The 21,615-nt window shown below is 39.8% G+C and overlaps 1 protein-coding gene across 5 annotated transcripts in view; it reads left to right on the top strand.

Moving 5' to 3' along the window:
* The first annotated feature begins 2,987 nt into the window (after nt 1-2,987).
* The window catches only part of LOC126419295 (2-oxoglutarate dehydrogenase complex component E1-like), a 135,005-nt gene continuing 116,377 nt past the window's right edge, over nt 2,988-21,615 (top strand). For all 5 annotated transcript variants that reach the window (XM_050086464.1, XM_050086463.1, XM_050086467.1 and 2 more), the window contains exons 1-3: nt 2,988-3,072; nt 3,587-3,845; nt 8,925-9,140. In XM_050086464.1, the coding sequence (XP_049942421.1) occupies nt 3,597-3,845; nt 8,925-9,140 (465 nt within the window). In that variant the 5' untranslated portion in view covers nt 2,988-3,072; nt 3,587-3,596. The remainder of the gene's footprint in view (nt 3,073-3,586; nt 3,846-8,924; nt 9,141-21,615) is intronic.

The raw sequence follows: 21,615 nt of genomic DNA on the forward strand, positions 1-21,615 counted from the left end.
GATTCGCCGCCATCGTCTGCTCGCCGACTATGCTGTCCACGTCCATTGCTCGCCAGGCCATCCCAATCGTCGCCTGCTTTTCCCTGCTATGGTCCTCCATCTGCCAGAACGGCGACCTAGGTCTGGGCTTTCCGTAGCTGTCCGTGTCCAGTCCCTGCTGTCAGAACTGGGGTCATTCCCTCTTCTGCCTCCCTTCCGGGTCCGTACACCTACGCCTCCCTGGTGTTTGTCCCGGCCGTCCGTCCGTCTGGACTTGGCACAGGGACCTAAGGACTCGGTTCCGCCTGTGGCCCTCCGTCGCCGTTTTCTTGCGCTCCTCGCCTCATTTCCGGGCTGTGAGCCTGTCTACACTGATGGTTCCCTGGTTGATGGTCGCACTGCCTACGCTTTTTCTCACGCTGCCCATGTTGAACAGCGCTCCTTGCCAGCTGGCTGTAGTGTTTTTACTGCAGAGCTGGTGGCCATCTTGCGCGCTCTTGAGCATATGCGTTCCTGCTCAGGTGCGTCCATCGTCATCTGCAGTGACTCCCTGAGCAGCCTTCAGGCCATCGACCGCTACTATCCCTCCTCTCCTCTGGTGTCCTCTATTCAGGAGTCTGTTTCCGCCATTGCCCGTTCTGGTCGTTCGGTGGTCTTGATTTGGACGCCAGGTCATGTTGGCATCCCGGGGAACGAACGTGTTGACAGGCTGGCCAAAGGGGCGATCGACGCCCCAGCTTTGGAGATCGGCCTCACAGCTCGCGACCTGCAGCTGGTGTTGCGCCGTAAGGTGCTTGGGGTGTGGGCTGATGAGTGGCGTGGCCTGACATCCCCGAATAAGCTACGGGCTGTTAAGGAGACGACCGCTGTGTGGCGTTCCTCCCTGCGGGCTTCTCGCAGGGACTCGGTGGTCCTGTGTCGGCTGCGCATCGGCCATACGTACCTGACGCACGGTCATCTGTTGCGTCAGGAGGATCCCCCCCTGTGTCGGTGTGGGTCCCGGATGATGGTCGGCCACATTTTGCTGGAGTGTCCTCGACTGCGCACACTCCGGCAATCTTTTAATCTCCCGGGCACTTTGGCTTTGGTTTTATCCGACGATGCCTCCATGGCTGATGCCGTTTTAAATTTTATCCGTGGTAGTCCGTTTTATGGTTCGATTTAGGGGGGTCCTGCACCTTTCCCTTTCTGTGTCTTTTGTCCTTGTGTTTGTTGCTGTTCTGGTGTGCCGTGAGATGGTTGACTCTTTCCCTTTTTTATTCTCGTGGTCAGTCAACCAGTCTCTGGCCATCTTCCTTTCTTCTGTTTCTTTCTGTCTGGTGTTCCTCTGTCCTGTTCTTGTCTGTAGTGTTTGTTGCTGCATTTGTGTTCTTTTAGCGTCTGGGGGGGACGTCTCCTCCCCCTTTGGTTTTTACCTGCTCCGTCGATTTTCGGCTCGCCTGATTTTGGAATGGGGGACTGATGACCTTCGCTGTTTAGTCCCCCTTAAACATCCCAACAACCACCACCACCACCATCTTCACAAGTGTATTAAATGAAAGGATACAAAAGTGCTCATAAGAATACTTGGGAAATATCACCGTGGTTTTCTACCAGACAGAGAAACAACTGACCAAATATTTGTAATCAGACAAATGATGGAAAGGTTCTTTGAACATGATGTAGATCTGCACTAACTATTGTCGATACCGAACAAGCCTTTGACACCATAAATCGGCAGGAATTAAACACTGTGCTGCGAGAAGTTGCTATATGTGCTAAAGTAATAAATATAATCTGAATGCCAAAAACAGAGACTAGAGCAAAAATAAAGATATTCAGTAGCCCAAGTGAAAGCTTTGTCTTTAACAAAGGAGTGAAGCCAGGTGACAAGACTCTCCACTGTCAGTTGTATGAAGAAAACTTCATAACCCTCTGAAGAAGAGCACTAAGTACTTGAAATTCTTTTAAGCACTGGTCATAGTTCGCCATCGATTTTAGGGCCGATATTAGGAGTCCGTTTCCAGCTGCTCCGTGCATTCGAATCAATTACCGTACTCAAGCAAAATGAGCGCAAATGTCGTCGTCATGTATATCACTACGATTAATCATGTAAATTGTACCATTATTTTGAGGATTAGTAATGTATTCTGTAAATACCGGTATACAAGTACTGCGGTGTCAAATACGTATAGTGTTCTCGCTAATGTAAAGTTCTCCTCAAGATTTGACCCGTAAGTGACTGATTAATTCAACTTCGTCGCTTCAGTCATACACAGTTAAACAGCTGATCTGTAATGAGAGAAAAGAACTTTAGGCTTTCAACTAATGTCCTTTAAGTTTCATGTGGAACCGAAACGACTCACTCGTTTTAAACGTGTCTTTTCTAAGTAATGGAGTAATAATCACCTTTAACTGTCGTTAGTTACCGTACGTCACTTTGCGAAAAGAAAAGAAGAGTTTAAACCTATACTACAGTATCTATAACGATTTCTATAGAAATAATCAGCATCCAGTTGTATAAAGGAAACCTTATAGCCTTCTGAAGAAGAGCACTAAGTACTTGAAACCGGTTAAGGAAATAAAATTTCTTTCTATGCAGCTGGTTGCTGATTATTTCGATAAATACCGGCACAATTGCTGAAGACAGATAAAATACTAAACATGAAGACTTTCTTCATATTTTCCTAACATATTTTTTATTTAACGCTGTTAATTATATGGCGAAAGCTATATTGTGTGCCACAAGGCTATTGTACATTTTTCGCACCTTCTAAAACACGTTTAATTACGCTGAGAGTGGAGTTCTAATTATCAAAGCCAGCGTCACCAACATTGCAAGCACAAAGTTTTACCGTTGTGACAAATATACCAGTTTACGAATCTTTATGTTATTGTAATATTTTATAGACTGTTCCTGTTTTTATTTGCCGTTTTCAATAGTAAAATTATTCTTTTTACTTGATAATTTGTGTCCATAAACAAATGCAAAGTTGAAAAGTGACACAACTCAATACTGCACTGTTTAGGTTGCCTAGCCTGAGGTGCTACAAATGGTAGCTGGTGGTGAGTTGCGGTGAGGTTCGTGCGGAGATAACACCTAGGAACATTAAGGTAAAAATACGTAATGGGAGAACGTTTGGACAAGTTTCAGTTCTGAACCACTTTCTAAGGCTCTTGTGTTCTTTTTACCTCAATTTTGTAACAGTTCGCTAATATACTAAAGTTATAAGTTGCGCAAGAGGTTGCGCCAATTTTATCGATCGTAACAACACAAGTATGCCAGTACAATTGTTATAACAACATTTACTTTGAAGTGCGTGTGAAATTTTGCGATGGACAAGTGATAAAGAACTTGTGGTAAAGAGTGAAATAGTAAGCTAAGAATCAGTGTATCAAGATTTTCGTAAGTCAATGTCATCTATTTATATATCACAGTTGATTCGTAAAATACTGTGTTTTTGACTTGGGTGTAGTGCTCAATGCTTTTCGTCCGTGTTATTGTAGAGGAATTGGATTAGAGACCCTCGGGTACCCGTAGGGTAACTTCCCAAACGCGTCGCTTTAATTTGTGTTACTATTTCCCCGTACTCGAAAATCATAACATCTCCGGTTTTGCGTGTTACAGGCAACCCAAGATGCATCGTGCAAGATCAGTATTAACAAATCTGTTACCACTTACACCATTAATTCCACACGCTGCAGGACCTGAACGATTTGCAGCATGGTTATTGCGATCAGGAAGTGCCACCACCTCACTATCAGTTACCAGTACCCGAAATTACAGCGCATCTGTAGCAGCAGAACCTTTTCTCAATGGCAGTTCGTCGGCATATGTGGAAGAAATGTACAATGCTTGGTTGGCTGACCCAAAAAGTGTTCATGTGGTGAGTAGTACCATTTAATTTTCAGACTAAAGAAGTTCGATTTTATTTATTGTATTACCCGTCTATATTCACCTCTCTTGTAGGCTGGAAACAATTTTATATTAAGAAACGCTACCCTTATTTCAGAATATTTTGTGTTAAAGTTCATCCAGCACAGTCGTACTAACATTATCTGAGACCCGCATTTCATTCTGTTTTATTTCCTGCAATTTTCGTGCTTCATGTCTTGTTAATCAAGATGGGGGGCAGCATTACATTTTGACAATTACTGTTCCCTTCGCATGTGCTTACAGCTGTTCTTTCTAGTATGTAATTTTCTCAGACGAAAGTATTGTTGATACTTCTAATCTTTAGTGACACATGGACTTGGTGGGTTTTACTCCTGCATCTGTAGCCCTCTATTAGTTGTTTTTATTGTGTTATCTTATTGTTTTGATTGATTTGAAATTGTTGCAAACTATTTTATGTTGAATAACTGTCAGCCAGCTTAGTTTTTTAATCGTATAAAAATTATATTTTTTAATTTAATTAAGCTCTGTTGCCTTTTTGTGATCAGCATTTAAAATTGATCTTTTTTCATAAGTTTATCAGTCTTATTCTTCAAAGTTCAAGGAAACCTTCTTGTTACATATGTGCTGGTAGAAAGGCAGCATTGTCTGTTTTATTTCTGGCAAATATTACTATTTGCTTTTAGTCTGTTTCCTGGTTGTAGGTACTTGCACACTTTAGTTATTAGCATAGCTTTCATTACCCTGAGCTCACATTCTTTAATCTCCACTTCCACATTGTCCACTGTCACAGTGATTACCTATGGTTGTGTGGTGTCTCCATGGCTGTTTCAGTAAACCTCTCCTGTGAGTGAAGTAAAAGAAACTTCTTGAATGTTATAGCAAACTGGGCTAAAGTGTGATGATGTATCTCCTGTTTGAAGTCTTGGGTGTGGTGACAGGCTGTGATCAGTAGCATAGCCCAAGGTCTAAGTTAGAGTGAAAGAATAATTTGGTTGTGGGTTGAAGCCAACAGAAGTGAATGCCAAGTGAAGGTTGTAGTAACAGGTTGACCTTTCATGTAAACTAATGTGTTTAGTTTATGTGTAATTGCAATTTGCCTTATTTAATGCAATTTTCATCATAACAACCAAAACTGTAAGGTAAATTCAGGAAACACATATTACATAGGGGTCCACTCTCCAATGACTATTTTGAGGATATATCATAAATAAGCTAAAAAGTAAGCAAGGGGTTCCACTGCATAACATTAACCACGAAATATTGTAGAAAGTTATAGTTTACTTTTGTTAATGGTAGGTCTACTTGTGGTTATTTCACAGTTCCCTATTTTGTTTAAATTACTCTGTGGTTTTAATACAGTTACTGCTTTCCTTCTTGGCAGTAATAGTGAATAGTGTACCTGTATTGAGCTGTATGACATTACAATTTCATCTGCCATGCCTTGGTTTTAAATTTAGGCTACTGGCCACTGCTTTTCCAGTGTTATTTGGTAGGAAACTTGATTGACATCCATCACATCTCTTTTATCTCTGAATTACAAGCTGACTGCAGATGCACTTGTAGTTTGTGTCCTTATATTCTCAATACATATTTGTGACTGTCTTGTAGCCATTATTGGGGTCTAGGGATCAAGGTGAACAATCCATATTATCTTTGAAGTATGACATTATATGTTACTTGGATGGCATCTGGGGAAAAAAAATGGTTTGTATATTTCCAATGTAGATGTCGGTTGTGTGTGTTGTTTACAATATCTCATTTAGTTCTTGTTGGTGGTTGTTTAGATTGCCTTGTTTTGTAGACATTTATAGGTCTAGTGGAGACAGCAATCCATTGAATAGGGAGATAATATTTTGTATTGTGTTCTGGGTTACGAGCAAGTAGCATTTTTATTTTTTAAAAAAGTATGAGGTGATTGAACTGAAATATAGTGTAGTGTCAGGCATGGCTGTTGAAAGGCAGCATTTGTTTGAACTTTGGTGGTGCGAGTGAATATGCTGTCATTGTCTTATTCTTCCATTGTTAGAATCCTTGTTTTCCTGTGTGGTCTGACATTTTCAAGTTATTAATACTAAGGCACTAGTAACAACCACAGCCCCTTGAAGATTCAGTTAGTTTGTTGGTTTTTTTTGTGCTAATGGTTTAATGTAATTGATGTCATCCATGGGGTCATTTCTTGAGGCTTGCATCCCCTCCATGCTATAGACTGTATCAGTCTGTGTGCATGCTACTGATGTCTTTAATCTCATGAACTGGCCATGCTGGATAGTTTTCCTATCATTAATTTACACTGAACCTTTTTAAAAATTGTAACTAGTGTTATCACATAAAGTGTCTGCCTGTTTTAATATTGGATTAAAGTAATTTAATTGTGTCACAGTTCCTTATCTCTTGTCTTGTGTCAGTGTTTTTATCTTAACCCATGGCTGTCTCCACTGTTACAGGTCATTACTTAATTTCAGTGGATTTTATTCTGTGATGTGCACTGCATCAGCTAATTTTATCTTTCAATATTTTTACTGTCGTATAAGACTGTATTTATCAGATTTTGAGCTTTTAGTGTCCCTGATATCACTCACGAAAGATTGTATACCATCCTGGATGTTCTGTTTGATCTGTATAATTACATCTATGTAGCCTGTTCTATGTGACTACATTAAGATTCTGCCTTGTTTTCAGATTTCATTTAATTAAAATTTGTTCTTCCATTAGTCATATTTTACATCTAGTGAACGATCCAGACACCTGTGAATACCTTGAAGTGTGGTGTCAAATATCAAGTAATCTGCAATGTATTTGTTATCTAGATGCCAGTTATGTGAGAGCCATCATAGGCATCTGATTTTTGTGGTTGGTTTGTATTTTGTGACATGTTGGTTTTGCATAAATGGAGTATAAAATTTATTAGGCATTGTCATTTTTGATCCTGTTGCTAATAGTGGAATTTGTCATGTTAGTCCCCTTTCTTCTGCCACAGATTCAGAAAGAGGAAACTGTTAGTTTCCACGTTTCAGTCTGTTATGAGTGTATGCAGTGACAAAAAGAATCAATGGATGTTTTGAAACCTTGCAGCTTGTTTGGGTAAAATCAAATGAGTTAACTGTGGGAACCCAGCAGATCTTAAACCTAGGACTAGTAGTGGGTTAATGAAGTGTTGCTGGCACAATCACTTGTGATCAGTTAGGAAGGATACCTACATGGTTTGAGATTTTTAAATTTAATTTTGAATTTTGTTTGAAGCAGTGTGTGTGATTTTTGTGTTTTATAAGGTGGGTCTCTGTGAGAATTCAGTATGGGTCTTTTTTTAGTAAGGGATAGGGGAAGGGAGGGGGTGTTGTAATTAGTAGTATGGGCAAAATTGGGGTGGGGGCCGAGGTTACTAGAAGTTGACAAGTCTTGTGGTAACGTTTAATATAAGCCTCCAGTTTTGTTGTTAATCATTAACTTCGTATAAAAATTGTGAAATGGGGAAGGGAAAGGGCATTTATGTAATGTGTTATTGATTTCGTTAATGGAGCTTTTGGGGAGAGGTGTCGCAGAGTATGCATGGCACAATAATTTGTCTTTGGGTGAATGTGTTTTTTGAACATTTGTGAGAATGTTGTTTATTCTGTCTGTCTCTTGTACGGCTTCTTTATTTTTTATTTATTTTTTTGTAATTATTTTAGTAAGACTGAGATGTTTCTTTAATTTTTTCGTTAATACCTATTTTGATGCCACTTCTTTCTGTGTACTCTCCTGTAGGAAAGTTATCTGATTCAATAATGAGTGGAATGAATGTTGTTTTAGATTTTGACCATTAGTTTAAAGTTGTATATTATTAGATTGAATGTTTTATACTTTCAGGGTAATTTTTGTGACAAGCATTGCATGGTTTAGGCTACAGTGTCCATTCATCTCATTTTTTCCAAAATACACTGCTATTCTGCAAGTGTTTCAGGGATACTCAAATTTCCTACTATTTTGTAATTCCTCGTGGCTAAAGTACTTTACACTGCCGGATGTTTGAGTTGAGAGCTACTGCGGAATTATATACGCTCAGAAGTTCCACTTGCACAACTTGCTCTACAGTCTTTGTATATTTACTGTTTATGTTTTGTTTCCTTCTCTGTTGCATGTAACATAGTTGAGTTTAAGGGTTTAATAAACATCGGTCCGTGTCTGTGCAGTGTTATGGGACAGTTTTTAATAGGAGTTGAGTTGAGTGGTAGGCTGTGACTATTAGACACCAGGAAATACTGAAACAGAGTTTGGAAATCTGAAACATGATGGATGTGTGGCACAACATACATATTAGAAATGAACAATTGCGTACAAAGATCTGTCATGACATGTGTATTCAGTTGTTGAGTACCAGGTCACAAACCTTGCACATTCTGCACACAGCTTAGATCTACCATTGCCAGCTTTACTCCTCTCAGAGCCCCCTAGAGATGCTTTGTGTGCATTTGTTGTGAATATATAGCGAGGAAATTTCTAATAACTGGGAAATAATTAATAACACTGACCCACAATATATCTCAGTGGAGAAGTGTCTTGAGTGTGTATTCAAAGGTTTATGGTTTAATTCTCAGTCAGTATTAGAACTATTTTTGGTTAGTTGCTTCTTTTAGTTCTAGCAGTTACATATGTATTTGAGAAGTGAAGTTGCACCGTTCTTCAGGGCCCATTTTAAATCGTAAGTTCTCTTGTAATTGGCTACATAAATCAGTTCAAAAATTGGCCGAAACAAAGGGTACACTGCTGTGGTCTTCAAATCAGTCATTGGCATGAACACATCTATATTTTATTGGTTCACAGTCTAGTGATTAGTAAGTGGTTGCCTCTGGCAGTTTCCCGCTTGTAGTGAAATTCTGGCTTTGAAAATCTATCTGCCACAAATATTTGAAACTGATACCTCCAGGGTCAAGCACCAATGCATTGGCATGCATAAAAACGTATTAAATGCTGTCTCTCTTTTCCTTAGCGTTGTTTTATTTTTTGTTTATTTTGATTGGATATTATTGTTGAAAATCTTTGTCTCTGTTCTAAATGATTATCGAAAATGAAGCGTCTTTAATATTTTCAGTCATGGGACACATTTTTCCGAAGCAGCTCAGCGGGTGCTGCACCAGGCCAAGCATACCAGCCTCCGCCTTCACTAGCTCCTCCAGGGAAGAACCAGGTTCCCATTACAAGTCTTGCTCCTTATTTGGGAGCATCATTGCCTGCTCTTGATGGACAAGTTAATGAAAAGATAATTGATGACCACTTGGCTGTACAGGCGATCATCCGTTCATACCAGGTATGCCACTAGACTCAAGTTACAGCTGCTGTGAGAGATTTGCACATGTGTTCTTTTATTGCTGTGTCAGTTCTTTTGGTTATTGCCATAGGAAATGAGAAATGTACTGATACACAGTAATGATTGCTGTGTGTTGTGCTGCTATATGTAATCCATTGCCTGCTCCCTTAACTGGCAGTTGGTCAGTTAAGTAGTGTAATGCATAGCCACATCTGTAAATATGTATTGTATTATTACATGTAATAGCAGAAACACAAATACTATAAATAAAATAATTTGTGAAAGGCTTGATCAGAACAGATACTAATGCGTAGCTGAATGAGTGACTGCGTGAAAGCTCTTTCTTCTTCCTCCTCCAGATGAATTACAATTGTAGCTGTTGTGTAATTACAAAAATTAATGAATTAATAAAACTAATGCTGGCCTCAAATAATTTGCAAATATGAAATTATGACATCGTTGTTGTTTTCCACATTTTTAACTACATTTTTGTGTTGGTTTGTAGATTTTATTGAAGTGTTTACCTTCACTATAATTTCAGAAAATGCTATTTTGACGTTTTGACGTTCTTGGCTATGATCCAGTATGACAGTGTCCTGACTAGCATTTATGCACAAGGTACTGAGCGAGATGGCGAAGTGATTAGCACACTGGACTCGCATTCGGGAGGACAACAGTTCACACACGTCTCCAGCCATCCTGATTTAGGTTTTCCATGATTTCCCTAAATCGTTTCAGAAAATGCCAGGATGGTTCCTTTGAAAGGGCACGATTTCCTCCTTCCCTAATCTGAGTTTGTGCTCTGTCTCTAAGAACTTGTTGTCACCGGGACGTTAAACACTGATGCCCTTCCTCTCCTTATGCACAAGCTGCCATTTAATTTCTGGGGGTTGTGGGATGGGGCAAGCACAGCTTGGGCATGGGCAGTCAGTGTTACCATATTCTGACTGAGCAGGCGTTGGACTATATGAAGTGCTGTGGAAATAATTAAAAGGGTTGCTCAATAGAAAGAGTTGAGACTGTGCAGGAATGAAAGTGTCTTATTAGCATCGTGAATTTTGTTTAAATTGCAAAATGATGGTAATTTGTAATAACGGATTGCATAGGACCTGGAGACCATCCATTGTCTTCAGTCTTTGTTTGAGGATCGGTGCATGTGTTGTATGTACTGTTTTAAGTGCAGGAAAAAATAATTCTAACAGCAAGTAATTCTGCCTCACGGGATTACTTGCTCCTTATCGTGCTTTACCTGGTAGTAAGTTGCTTTCGTGTATTCAGCTGAATTTGTTGCTGCACATTGAGGTACATTTTTAATATGTTCATTAAATTATCAGAGTACAGGTGGAACACTGTTGCTGTCCATTCTTTCAAACAAAAAAAGTGCTATTTCCAGTGTAGAGGGAAGGATAATATGTGCTTGCTGGAAGAACTCCTTGCTGTTATTCATGTGGTGAAATGCAGTACATAGTGCTGAGAGGCCATGTGAGCTCAGTGCACTCATCTGCTAACATTCAGCTAGAACTATCTTGAGAACAAGGTTCTCTCTTGCACCTTTACTGTGAAGCAGGACTATGAACACAAGTGAGCAGCTCTGTTTTATTGGGTGCAGTTGCAGCTGCCTCCACTTTGGGCAAGACGAAATGAATTGTTTGTAGTAGTCACAATTACTTTTCTACTTGTAACAAGTGACGTTTGTTTAGGTTCAAACCTGTCACTCTGTATGAAGCCAAGGATCAGAGTAGTTGCTTCTGTGTGATTGATTGTGTCCTATTTAGTAGAAAGTTGTTGTTTTACACTAAGTCTGAAGGTCATTCAAAAAGGTCTTGATCTGACAAGTAAAACATAAAATTTAATAGAATTTTTAGACTATCTTACTGGTCACTTTGTAAGTCAATGCTTTAGACCAATGACTCTGCTACACATTAATTAAATATTTTTAATTAAATATTTTTTCCCGGCAGTACAGAATAAGTATGCCTCAGTTTGTCTCAACACTGGAAGTTAATTTTCATCCACCCATCAATTTATTTGGCTTTGAGAGGAAAGGAGTAATGGCAGGAAGCCAAATCTGGCAAATAGAGTGGATGTGGAAACAGTTCTGAGCAAAGGTGTTTGAGTTAAAAATAACATCAACAATGAGAAGTATGAGTAGGTTTCATGATAAAAAGGAACTTCCTTCTTTGTGGGATGTAGATGTTTTTCTTGAATAACATAAATCAATTTGTAGTTGTATTCCATTTAGATGGTATATCTGCCAATATGAATGAATACCACACCACAAGAATCACACATGTAACCACTTTCTGTATCATAGTTTCACCTCTTGTTGCCCATTACTTTGACTGGTCTTCAGTATCTGGCTTTTGATGAAGCCATGTTTCATATACTGTCTTGAAATGTCAGAAAAGCTCACAGGAAACACATTCAAATAAAAGCTTTATTTTAAGTAGTAGCTTAACAGGTATTCCTTAAGGAGAAAACTTTATTGTACTCGAAACTTCATGTAAATATATTTGCAGTTTCAACATGTTCTTGTATTCTCAATCGTCAGTATGGAATTCAGTTTTTGAAAACAGCCGCAAGTTGCTCTTAATGCGACTTAGGGCCGTTTTCAAAAACTTGGTTTTAACAGTCACTCCCCCTGGGGGAAATGCCTGCTCTTGCTAAAGTAGTAATTGGGTATGGCATCCTTAATCTTTGGAACAACTTAGTGATATAAATTTTGGAATGTTCTGAATGCACATTACCTGCGCGCACGCACAAACTGTCACTCACATTGTTTGTTTGTGTAACACCACAAAAAATACATATGTAAATACTGTACTTGAGAACGAGGATAAATTCTCAAAACACATTTTGCTCAGAATGAATACAATATGTAACCGGCACTGTGTTTACACTAAAAACATTTGAGCAACACAAAATGAATGATGGTGCTAACTTGTGCTTCATATGGCGAAACACCCTAAATTTGGTTCGACAAAGGTGTCACGATGATCACAACAATCACGAAACTGCATTTGCGCAGTAGAGGCAGTTTGGAAATGGTTGTGATATCTTCATTTGAACGAACCTAGTTACTCCCATCAGCCACCACGCCAAATAGAGCATGGGAGATGCAGCACAAATTTTTACAACTTTTACTTGTTTGCCTGTTCAAATCCACTGAATAGAGTGCCCTGGTTCTAAGAAACTTAACCACTTAATATTTGCAAACACTACTGGACAGCCAACATTATGCCAGCATCGTATTTTCTCAACAAACATTTTTTCGTAATGCGTAAATTGCCGGGAAATTATAAATATGTTGATGCAAAATCAGGTGCAAATTAACATTGTGGGCTTATGAAATTTGACGGGACCGATAAAAAATGTCGTAAACGGCAGGAAAATGTCAATTCCAGAAACGTAAAAGTGGGGTTATATTGTAACAGCAAAAGTGTGAAATTTATTCCACTTGGTGGTTATGATGTTAAAGTATCAAGTTGTAGTGCTAGATCTAAAGGCTTTTAACTTCACAATTAATTGATATTCACTGTGGTGGAGGGCATTGCCATACTAATTGCTGAGCCTTGGGTGCAGCCATTCAAGCTTTATTGAATGGTGGGACAACAGCTGATATGTATGTAAAAAATGTCAAGAACGCAGTCAGTTGTAATTTCATCTCTAATTTCTGATGCCTAATGGTGCATGTCCTAATGTCACATACCCTGCCGGGCTGAACCGAGCCTTATCTAAGAAATGAAAAACTGAGCATCTAAAACTCCTGATTCCAATTTGCTCAGAATCCACCACAGACGTATGACAGCAACTGATTGGTGCATTTAAATCACAGTTTCCAGCATTTTCTGTGACAAACAGTTCTCCTATTCATTAACAAAGCTCAATTCAGGGTCAGTGTTTTTATTTTCTAGGCCAGCTTTATGTGGTCACCCTGTAAAAGCTGGTTATCATCCATTGGTTGGTCATGGTAACCAGTTCTAATTCCATAATCTTTCGTGTGCAGTGATCATAAATTTTTATTTAATATCTTAATCCAGAAACAGATAACGCTCATCATTTGAAACATGTTTGTTACGCAAACTTTTTCCAGCTGCATTGATTTAAAAAAATCCTGTTGGACCAAGAGGTGATACCTTAGGAGTGTTTAGGTTGTTACTAGATGTGTGTGTTATTTCACAGAATATCTGCAAAATTACCACAAGGCTAGCGAAGTTAATAGTTCAATATTTCTTAAATAAAGAGTTGACCTCACCAATAAAAGGTGTTATGTCAGTGGAAAGCCTATCACATACTACCTGGAATCTGGATGGCATATGCAGGGTGAACCAAAAAGGACATTACAACTTTGGAATGATGTCAAAACTTACTGAGTTGACTTACGGAATCGCTAAGTGTGTCATTTTGTAGCAGTCAACATAAAGTTTGATTCATATAGTGCATCAGTACCCCATTCTGCCACTAGGAATGCAAGCGTAGCACACAGTTAAAATGGCTACTTTCACTGGTGTGGAGTTTGCTCGCTTTGTGTTTCGTTTTCAAGAAATGAACTCTTCTCCAACTGTTTGATGTAAATTTTCATTCGAATATGCTACAGAACCTCGAAGTGAGTCTGCAGTTTACTCCTGTCGCGAGAACTTTGCTGAGACGGGCTGTTCAGTACAACATGATAAATCACCAGGTAGCCGACATATTGATGATATGTTAAACAGAATAGGAAGAGCTTTGCTCACAGTCTACAAAAATCAATGAGATGTGGGTCTCGTGAGACTGGCATTCCACAAAAGACTGTTTGATGAGTACTGTGTAGACATTTATACTTGGAACAATATAGATTCACAATGGCACAGCACATTAGTGATAAAGATAAGATTGCTCATGTGAAGTTCTGTGTGGAAATGTTGCATCAGATAGAGGATGACGGCACATTCCTGAACACAGTAATCTTCAGAGATGAGTCAGTATTTCATGGAGCAGTGAAAAATCCACATGCAACCCTAGAACACATTCATGACAGCGACAAAGATAATGTGTTTTGTGCCCCCCTAGCAAATTGAAAGTTTACTGCCTTTCTTCATGGAGAGTACTATCACTGGTAATATGTATCTGGATATGCTTAAACTTCCACAGATTGATGAAGATGACAAAGGTGGGACAGTTTACTACTGCCAAGATGGCGCATAACCTCATTTCCTAGTGGAAGTTCAAGGTTTTCTCGATAATTGCTTCCCATGTTGGTGGATTGTCCATGAAGGGCCAATCACATGGCCAACCTGCTCCTCAGACTTGATGCCATTGGATTTCTCTCTCTGGGATTTCATTAAAGACCATGTGTATGTTCCTCCCCTACCAAACAATTTAACGGACCTGGAAAATGGAATCTACATTGCTACCGCACAATTTATGCCCGAATTGCTGCAGTGAGTGTGGAATACCATTGTGATGTTTGCTGCATCACAAATGACTGTCACATAGAACCAAAATAACACGGCACTTTATTGTGAATCTTGAGGTTGTTTGCTACAAAATGACACGTGTACTAATTGTGTAAGTTATTTCATTAAATTTCTATATAATTCCAAAGTTGTGAAGTTCTTTTTGGCTCACCCTGTATATTAAAGATCAACCCTGATTATGGCAAGGTCCGTTTCGAAATACTGTGTGAAAAATTGAACATATAAGCTCCTTTAGACTTCCAGAAATGCTTCCTTGGGGTATAATAAAGGGAGATGGCACTACAGATTTGCTCAGTACATTGCTTTGAAGTCAGTACTACCCTGTTACATGCCCCAAAACATTAGCAAACTACTGTTTACAATTGCTTCTTGTTCTTACTTTCTGTCTTGTACATGAAAAAAGTTGTTTTAAATAGATAATGTTATGACAAATTTCGTGAATAACACAGTGTCAGGAAGGCAATTTCAAACATTTTTCTGGTGTTAACCGAGCGAGGTGGCGCAGTGGTTAGCACACTGGACTCGCATTCAGGAGGACGACGGTTCAATCACGTCTCCGGCCATCCTGATTTAGGTTTTCCGTGATTTCCCTAAATCGCTTCAGGCAAATGCCGGGATGATTCCTTTAAAAAGGGCACGGCCGATTTCCTTCCCCGTCCTTCCCTCACCCGAGCTTGCGCTCCGTCTCTAATGACCTCGTTGTCGACGGGACGTTAAACACTAATCTCCTCCTCCTCCTCTGGTGTTAAATGCATATTTGATCCAGTAATATGACACTTTCCACCTCATTAGTGTAACATTTTTTTTAATAATACATTTCGAATAACCATGTGTATGTGATGTCAAATCCAGTATTTTCCGTAATATGGACTGATGAAACTGATTTTCCACCTATGCCATATTCCCAAAAATGCTGAAAATTTGTATTGTCAAACAGTGGAAACCACAGATAGGAGTACCAGCAATGTAGAAAAGACTAATTGCTACTTAACGTAAAAAAGAAATACTACGTTGCAGACAGGCACAATCAAGACACTTGCATAAAGCTTTCGGTCACAGCCTTCATCAGCAAAAGAGAAACACACACCATTCATACACATTAGCAAGCACACCTCATGCACACATGACCACCAACACCAGCATCTCGGGCTGGAATCCAAATATCTCGTGGGATGCAAGCAGCAATCTGGAGGGTACAAGGAAGGGGAAGGAATAGTAGTGTTTGGATGGGGAGAGAGGTGAATACTGTCTGGTGGAGTGTGCACTAGAATGCCAACAAGCACTCCGTCAGGAGACTTGGGTTGCAGGGGGGTGAGGAAAAAAGGAGAGGATTGGAGAGAGGTGGGCAGGTGCATTGGCAAAGGGTGGCACATTAACAGGGTGGGAGACAAGAACCTGGAGGAGATGTTAGGACAGAGGGGGTGGAAACTGTTGGGACGATATGTTACCGTAGGTTGGGGCTGGGATAATAACAGGAGTGGAGAATGTGTTGTAATGATAACTCCCGTCAGTGCAATCAGAAAAGGTGGTGGTGGTGGTGGGAAGGTTCCAGATGGCTCAGATAGTGAAGCAGCCATGGAAATGAAGTCTGTTACGTTCATCTGCATGTTGTGCCACAGGTTGGTCTACTTTGCTCTTGGCCCCTGTTTGGCAGAGGCCGTTCATCCTGGTGGACAGCCAGTTGGTATTGCATTGTTTGCAGCAAAGCTGGTAAATGACAGAGCTGCTTTCACAGGTGACCTGGCCCCTGATGGGATAGGGTAACCTCTGACAGGACTGGAATAGGAAGTGCTGGGTGGGTGGATTGGGCTGGTCTTGCATGTCAGTCTTCCTTAGGGGTATGAGCCTTGTAGCAAGGCGTTGGGATTGGGAGTGGCATCGGGATGGACTAGGATGTTGTGGAGGTTGGGTGGGTGGTGGAACACCATTTTCGGAGGAGTGGGACGTATCTCGAGTAGGATGTCCCTCGTTTCAGGGCATGATAATAAATAGTCAGAGCCCTGGTGAAGGATGTGGTTCATTTGTTCCAGTCAGGGGTGGTACTGGGTGACAAAGGGGCACTCCTTTGTGGCTGTTTCTTGGGGCTGATGGGAGGATGGGGGTGTGATGGGAAATGACACGGGAGATATGTTTGCAGACTAGGCCTGGGGGATAGTACCTGTCTGTGAAGGTCTTGGTGAGACACTCAGCATACTGAGCATGGGGGTTCTTGTTATTGCAGTGGCCAGGCTGTATCAGAGGTCTTTTTCTGTGTGAACGGGATGGCAGCTGTCGGAACGCAGGTACTGTTGGTGATTGGTGGGTTTAATGTGGACAGAGGTGCAGATGGAGCCTTCAGAAAGGAGGTGGTCAGCATTTAGAGAGGTGACATGCTGGGTTGAGGAGGACCTTGTGAAGCAAATGGGAGAGAAGGTGTTGAGGTTGTGAAGGAATGATATAGGGTGTCTTGGCCCTGAGTCAAGATATTGTAGATGATCTTCTCTCCCGTCCGCTTCATATGGTCCTCGTCAACCCCACCTCCCTGCCCCACAACCTCCTGAAATGGCACTTGTCGGCATTCTGATCGCTGCATATTGCACCAGGCAGTGTTCGTCCCTCTCCCCACCCATACCCTACTATCCCTTCCCCGCCCGCTCCAGATTGCTGCTTGCATTCTGTGTTATAGTTGCATTCCAGTCCTAGATGCTGGTGCTGGAGTTGGTTGGTCATGTGTGCATGAGGTGTGCTTGCTTGTGCCTATGAGTGGTGTGTGTTTTTCTTTTGTTGAAGAAGGCTATGGCCGAAGCTTTATGTAAGTGTCTTTTAATTGTGCCAGTCAGCAACTTAATGTATCTCCTTTACTGTATGTAGCAATCTGTTTTCCACATTGTTAAAAATATATTTCCTGTGTACGGTCAGTTTACGACATTTCCTTCTCGCAGCGTTCATCCAGAGAGCATTGAGAGTTGGCTTGATTGGAGGTGTAAAGTCAAAAAACAGAAATAAAACCAGTAACAAAATTAAACTCTGCAACTTCATGTATATAAAAGAAAACATTATTTGAATGAATCCACTTACAAATCAAATGATTCCTTTACACTTTAGATTATAATCAAATTGATTAATACACCTGTAAATGATGAAAGCTGGCATTTTTGGTCAAAATATTTGGATGTTGGTGTAAAGTTTGTGACAACATGACAGTTCCCTTTATTGTACTCCATGCATGTTTCACATGTTAACTGTCAGAATTTGTGTCTTACTTCACCATTCTTTTGTTGATCTTTGCTCAGATTTACTGCAAGAGGCGTCCTTACAGAATACTGTGTTTATTAAAGGTGTGATTATATTATTATTATTATTACACAACAGATCCTCGTGTGAAAGAAAGATACATTAATTTATTCTAGCCTCTGAATTTGTTTTTTGTTCGTACTAACATTGCAGAATTAAAGATTTTGTGTTAGTCAGTAAATGTACAAAGAACCAGCATCCATTTGAACATGTATTCGTAATATTTGTCCAGCTGTTTGTGCAAAATAACAGCAATCTTTTTAAGTGTGTGATGCTTCTTGCTGCATTTGTAATTTTAGAGCTCATGTTTATGTTAGTATGTTAATGTAATGTAATAGTATGTTAGTGTGCACCTTGTCCTTTACCATTGTTTCCTTGTTTCTAACTTTAGAACACTTTTATATGTTACATCATGACTGGGATATATTTGCTAGTCGTCCTAGATATGTGCTGCATTTGACTTGTGCATGTGGAAGTATGTGAGGCGGCTTCTTCTGTTGATTATGTATGAGATCTGTGTTTGTGTTATCTGTTTTTGAGGACAAGTAACTAGTGTGCTGTTGTGTTTCTAAGCCTAACAACAAAATATGACAGCATAATAGTTTGTTTGGAACTAAACTTCAAAAGTCTGTTTAGTGAATATTTTCTTAAATGTAGTTCACAAAAGTAAAGAATAAGGCCTTTCACTGCAAAGTACCTTCAATTAGAATTTGGTTCAATTTTTTACCTAAAATAAGCATGTCGTCCACAACTATTATTACCAATGTTTTGGAAATATTTGATTGCCAGTGGGATCAGATTTAAACTGCTTTTGGTTTAAGTTGGATAGTAAGCTGTCTAAAGAGTCATATTTTTCGTAATGATGTACAGAAATGCAACTGTTGATGTCTGCCTTTGAACATATACCCTGAGGTGACAAAAATCATGGAATAGTGATATGCATGTATAGAGATAGTGCTAGTATTATGTAGATGAGGTATAAAAAGGGCAGTGCTTTGGTGGAGCTGTTATTTGTACTCGGGTGATATGTGTGAAAAGGTTTTCGCCATGTTTATGGTCACACAGTAGAAATTAAGACTTAGAATGTGAAATCGTAGTTGGAGCTAGACACATGGGACATTACATTTCACAAACTGTTAAGGAATTCAGTATTTTGCAATCCACAGTGTCAAGAGTGTGTCAAGAATACCAAATTTCAGGGATTACCTCTCACCACAAACAAAACCTACATCTACATTGATAGCAAATCAATTTAAGGGCCTGGGAGAGGGTTCATCAAACCACCTTCACAATTATCTAGTATTCAAATCTCATATAGCGCTCGGAAAGGAGGAACACCTTTATCTTTCTGTACGAGCTCTGATTTCCCCTATTTTATCACGGTGATCTTTGCTCCCTGTGTAGGTCGGTATCAACAAAATATTTTTGCATTTGGAGGAGAAAGTTGGTGATTGCAACTTACTATCTGGTAAGGACTCCACAGCGTGCATCAGTATTCTAAAAGATGGACAAGCATAGTGTAGCCAGTCACCTTAGTAGATTTGTTACATTTTCTAAGTGTCATGCCAATAAAATGCAGTTTTTTTGTTAGCTTCCCCACAACATTTTCTATGTGTTCCTCCCAATTTAAGTTATTCGTAATTGTAATTCCTTGGCATTTAGTTGAATTTAAGCCCTTTAGATTTGACTGAGCTATTGTGTAACCGAAGTTTAACGGATTCCTTTTAGCACTCATGTGGATGACCTCACACTTTTCGTTGTTTAGGGTCAGTTGCCAGTTTCTGCACCATACAGGTACTGTTTCTAAATCATTTTGCAATTTGTTTTGATCTTCTGATGACTTTGAGTCGATAAATGTCAGTGTCATCTGCAAACAGCCTAAGGCGGCTGCTCAGATTGTCTCCCAAATCGTTTATATAGATCAGGAACAATAAAGGGCCTATAACACTACCTTGGGGAATGCCATAAATCACTTCTGTTTTATTCGATGTCTTTCAGTTACTATGAATGGTGACGTCTCTGACAGGAAGTCACGAATCCAGTCACATAACTGAGATAATATTCCACAAGAACGCAATTTCACTACAAGCTGCTTGTGGTTCAGTGTCAAAAGCCTCCTGGAACTCCAGAAATACAGCATCGATCTGAAATCCCTTGTCAATAGCATTTAACACTTCATACGAGTAAAGAGCTTGTTGTGTTTCACAAGAAAAATGTTTTCTAAATCCATGTTGACTGTGGGTCAAAAGACACTTTTCTTCGAGGTAATTCATAATGTTCGAACGCAATTTATGTTCCAAAATCCTGCTGCATGTCGACGTTAATGACACGGGCCTGTAATTTAGTGGATTACTGCCACCACCTTTCTTGAATATTGGTGTGTCCCGTGCAACTTTTCCGTCTTTGGGTACAGTTCTTCCGTCGAGTGAACGGTTGTTTATGATTGTTCAGTATGGACCTATTGCATCAGCATACTCTGAAAGGAACCTAATTGGTATATAGTCTGGACCAGAAAACTTGCTTTTATTAAGTGATTTAAGTTGCTTCACTAATCGGAGGATATTTACTTCTACATTACTCATGTTGGCAGCTGTCTCAATTCGAATTCTGGAATATTTACTTCGTCTTCTTTTGTGAAGGCATTTCGGAAGGCTGTGCTTAGTAACTCTGCTTTGGCAGCACTGTCTTCGATAGTATCTCCATTGCTATAGTGCAGAGAAGGCAGTGATTGTTTCTTGCCGCTAGAATACTTCACATAAGACCAGAATGTCTTTGGATTTTCTGCCAGGTTTCGAGACAAAGCTTTGTTGTGGAAACTGTTATAAGCACGTCACATTGAAGTCCGCACTAAATTTCGAGCTTCGGTAAAAGATCGTCAATCTTGGGGATTTTGCGTCTGTTTAAATTTGGCATGTTTGTTACATTGTTTCTGCAACAGTGTTCTGACCCGTTTTGTGTACCAATGAGGGTCAGCTCCATCATTTGTTGATTTATTTGGTATAAAGCTCTCAATTGCTGCTGATACTATTTCTCTGAATTCAAGCAACATCTGGTCTACACTTATACTGTTAATTTGGGAGGAGTGGATCGTCTCTCAGGAAGGCGTCAAGTGAATTTTTATCTGCTCTTTTTGAATAGCTATATTTTTTGTTTATTTTTGGAGGATTTGAGGGTTATAATATTCAATCTCACTAAGACTGCCCAGTTTCCACTAATCCCTCTGCCTGTTTTGATGCCTGTCATCAACTCAGGAATATTTGTTGCTAAGAGGCCAAGTGTGTTTCCACAACCATTTACTATTCATGGGCTCAAAATAATTTTCAGAGAATGTGTTTAGCATAATTTCGGATGATGTTTTATGCATACCTCCAGAATTAAACATGTATTTTCACCATCATATCAAGGGTAAATTAAAGTCACCACCAACTATAAAACATAGTTGCAGACAACCTTCAACAAAGAACAGCAATGTTGGCGTATAGTTGTCAGTGCTAACAGACAGGCAACATTATGTGAAATAATTGTGGAAATCAATGTGGGACGTACGACAAATGTAGCCAATTGGACAGTGCAATGGAATTTAGTATTAATGGGCTGTGGCAGCAGACAACAGATGTGAGTGCCTTTGCTAAAAGCAAATCATCGTCTGCAGTGCCTCTCTCAGGCTCGTGACCATATAGTTTACCTAGAATGGGGAACTTTGGCCTGGTCGTGTAAGTCCTCATTTCAGTTGTGAGAGCTGATGG

This window comes from Schistocerca serialis, chromosome 9 (genome assembly GCF_023864345.2).
Source record: "Schistocerca serialis cubense isolate TAMUIC-IGC-003099 chromosome 9, iqSchSeri2.2, whole genome shotgun sequence".
Taxonomy (NCBI): Eukaryota; Metazoa; Arthropoda; class Insecta; order Orthoptera; family Acrididae; genus Schistocerca; species Schistocerca serialis.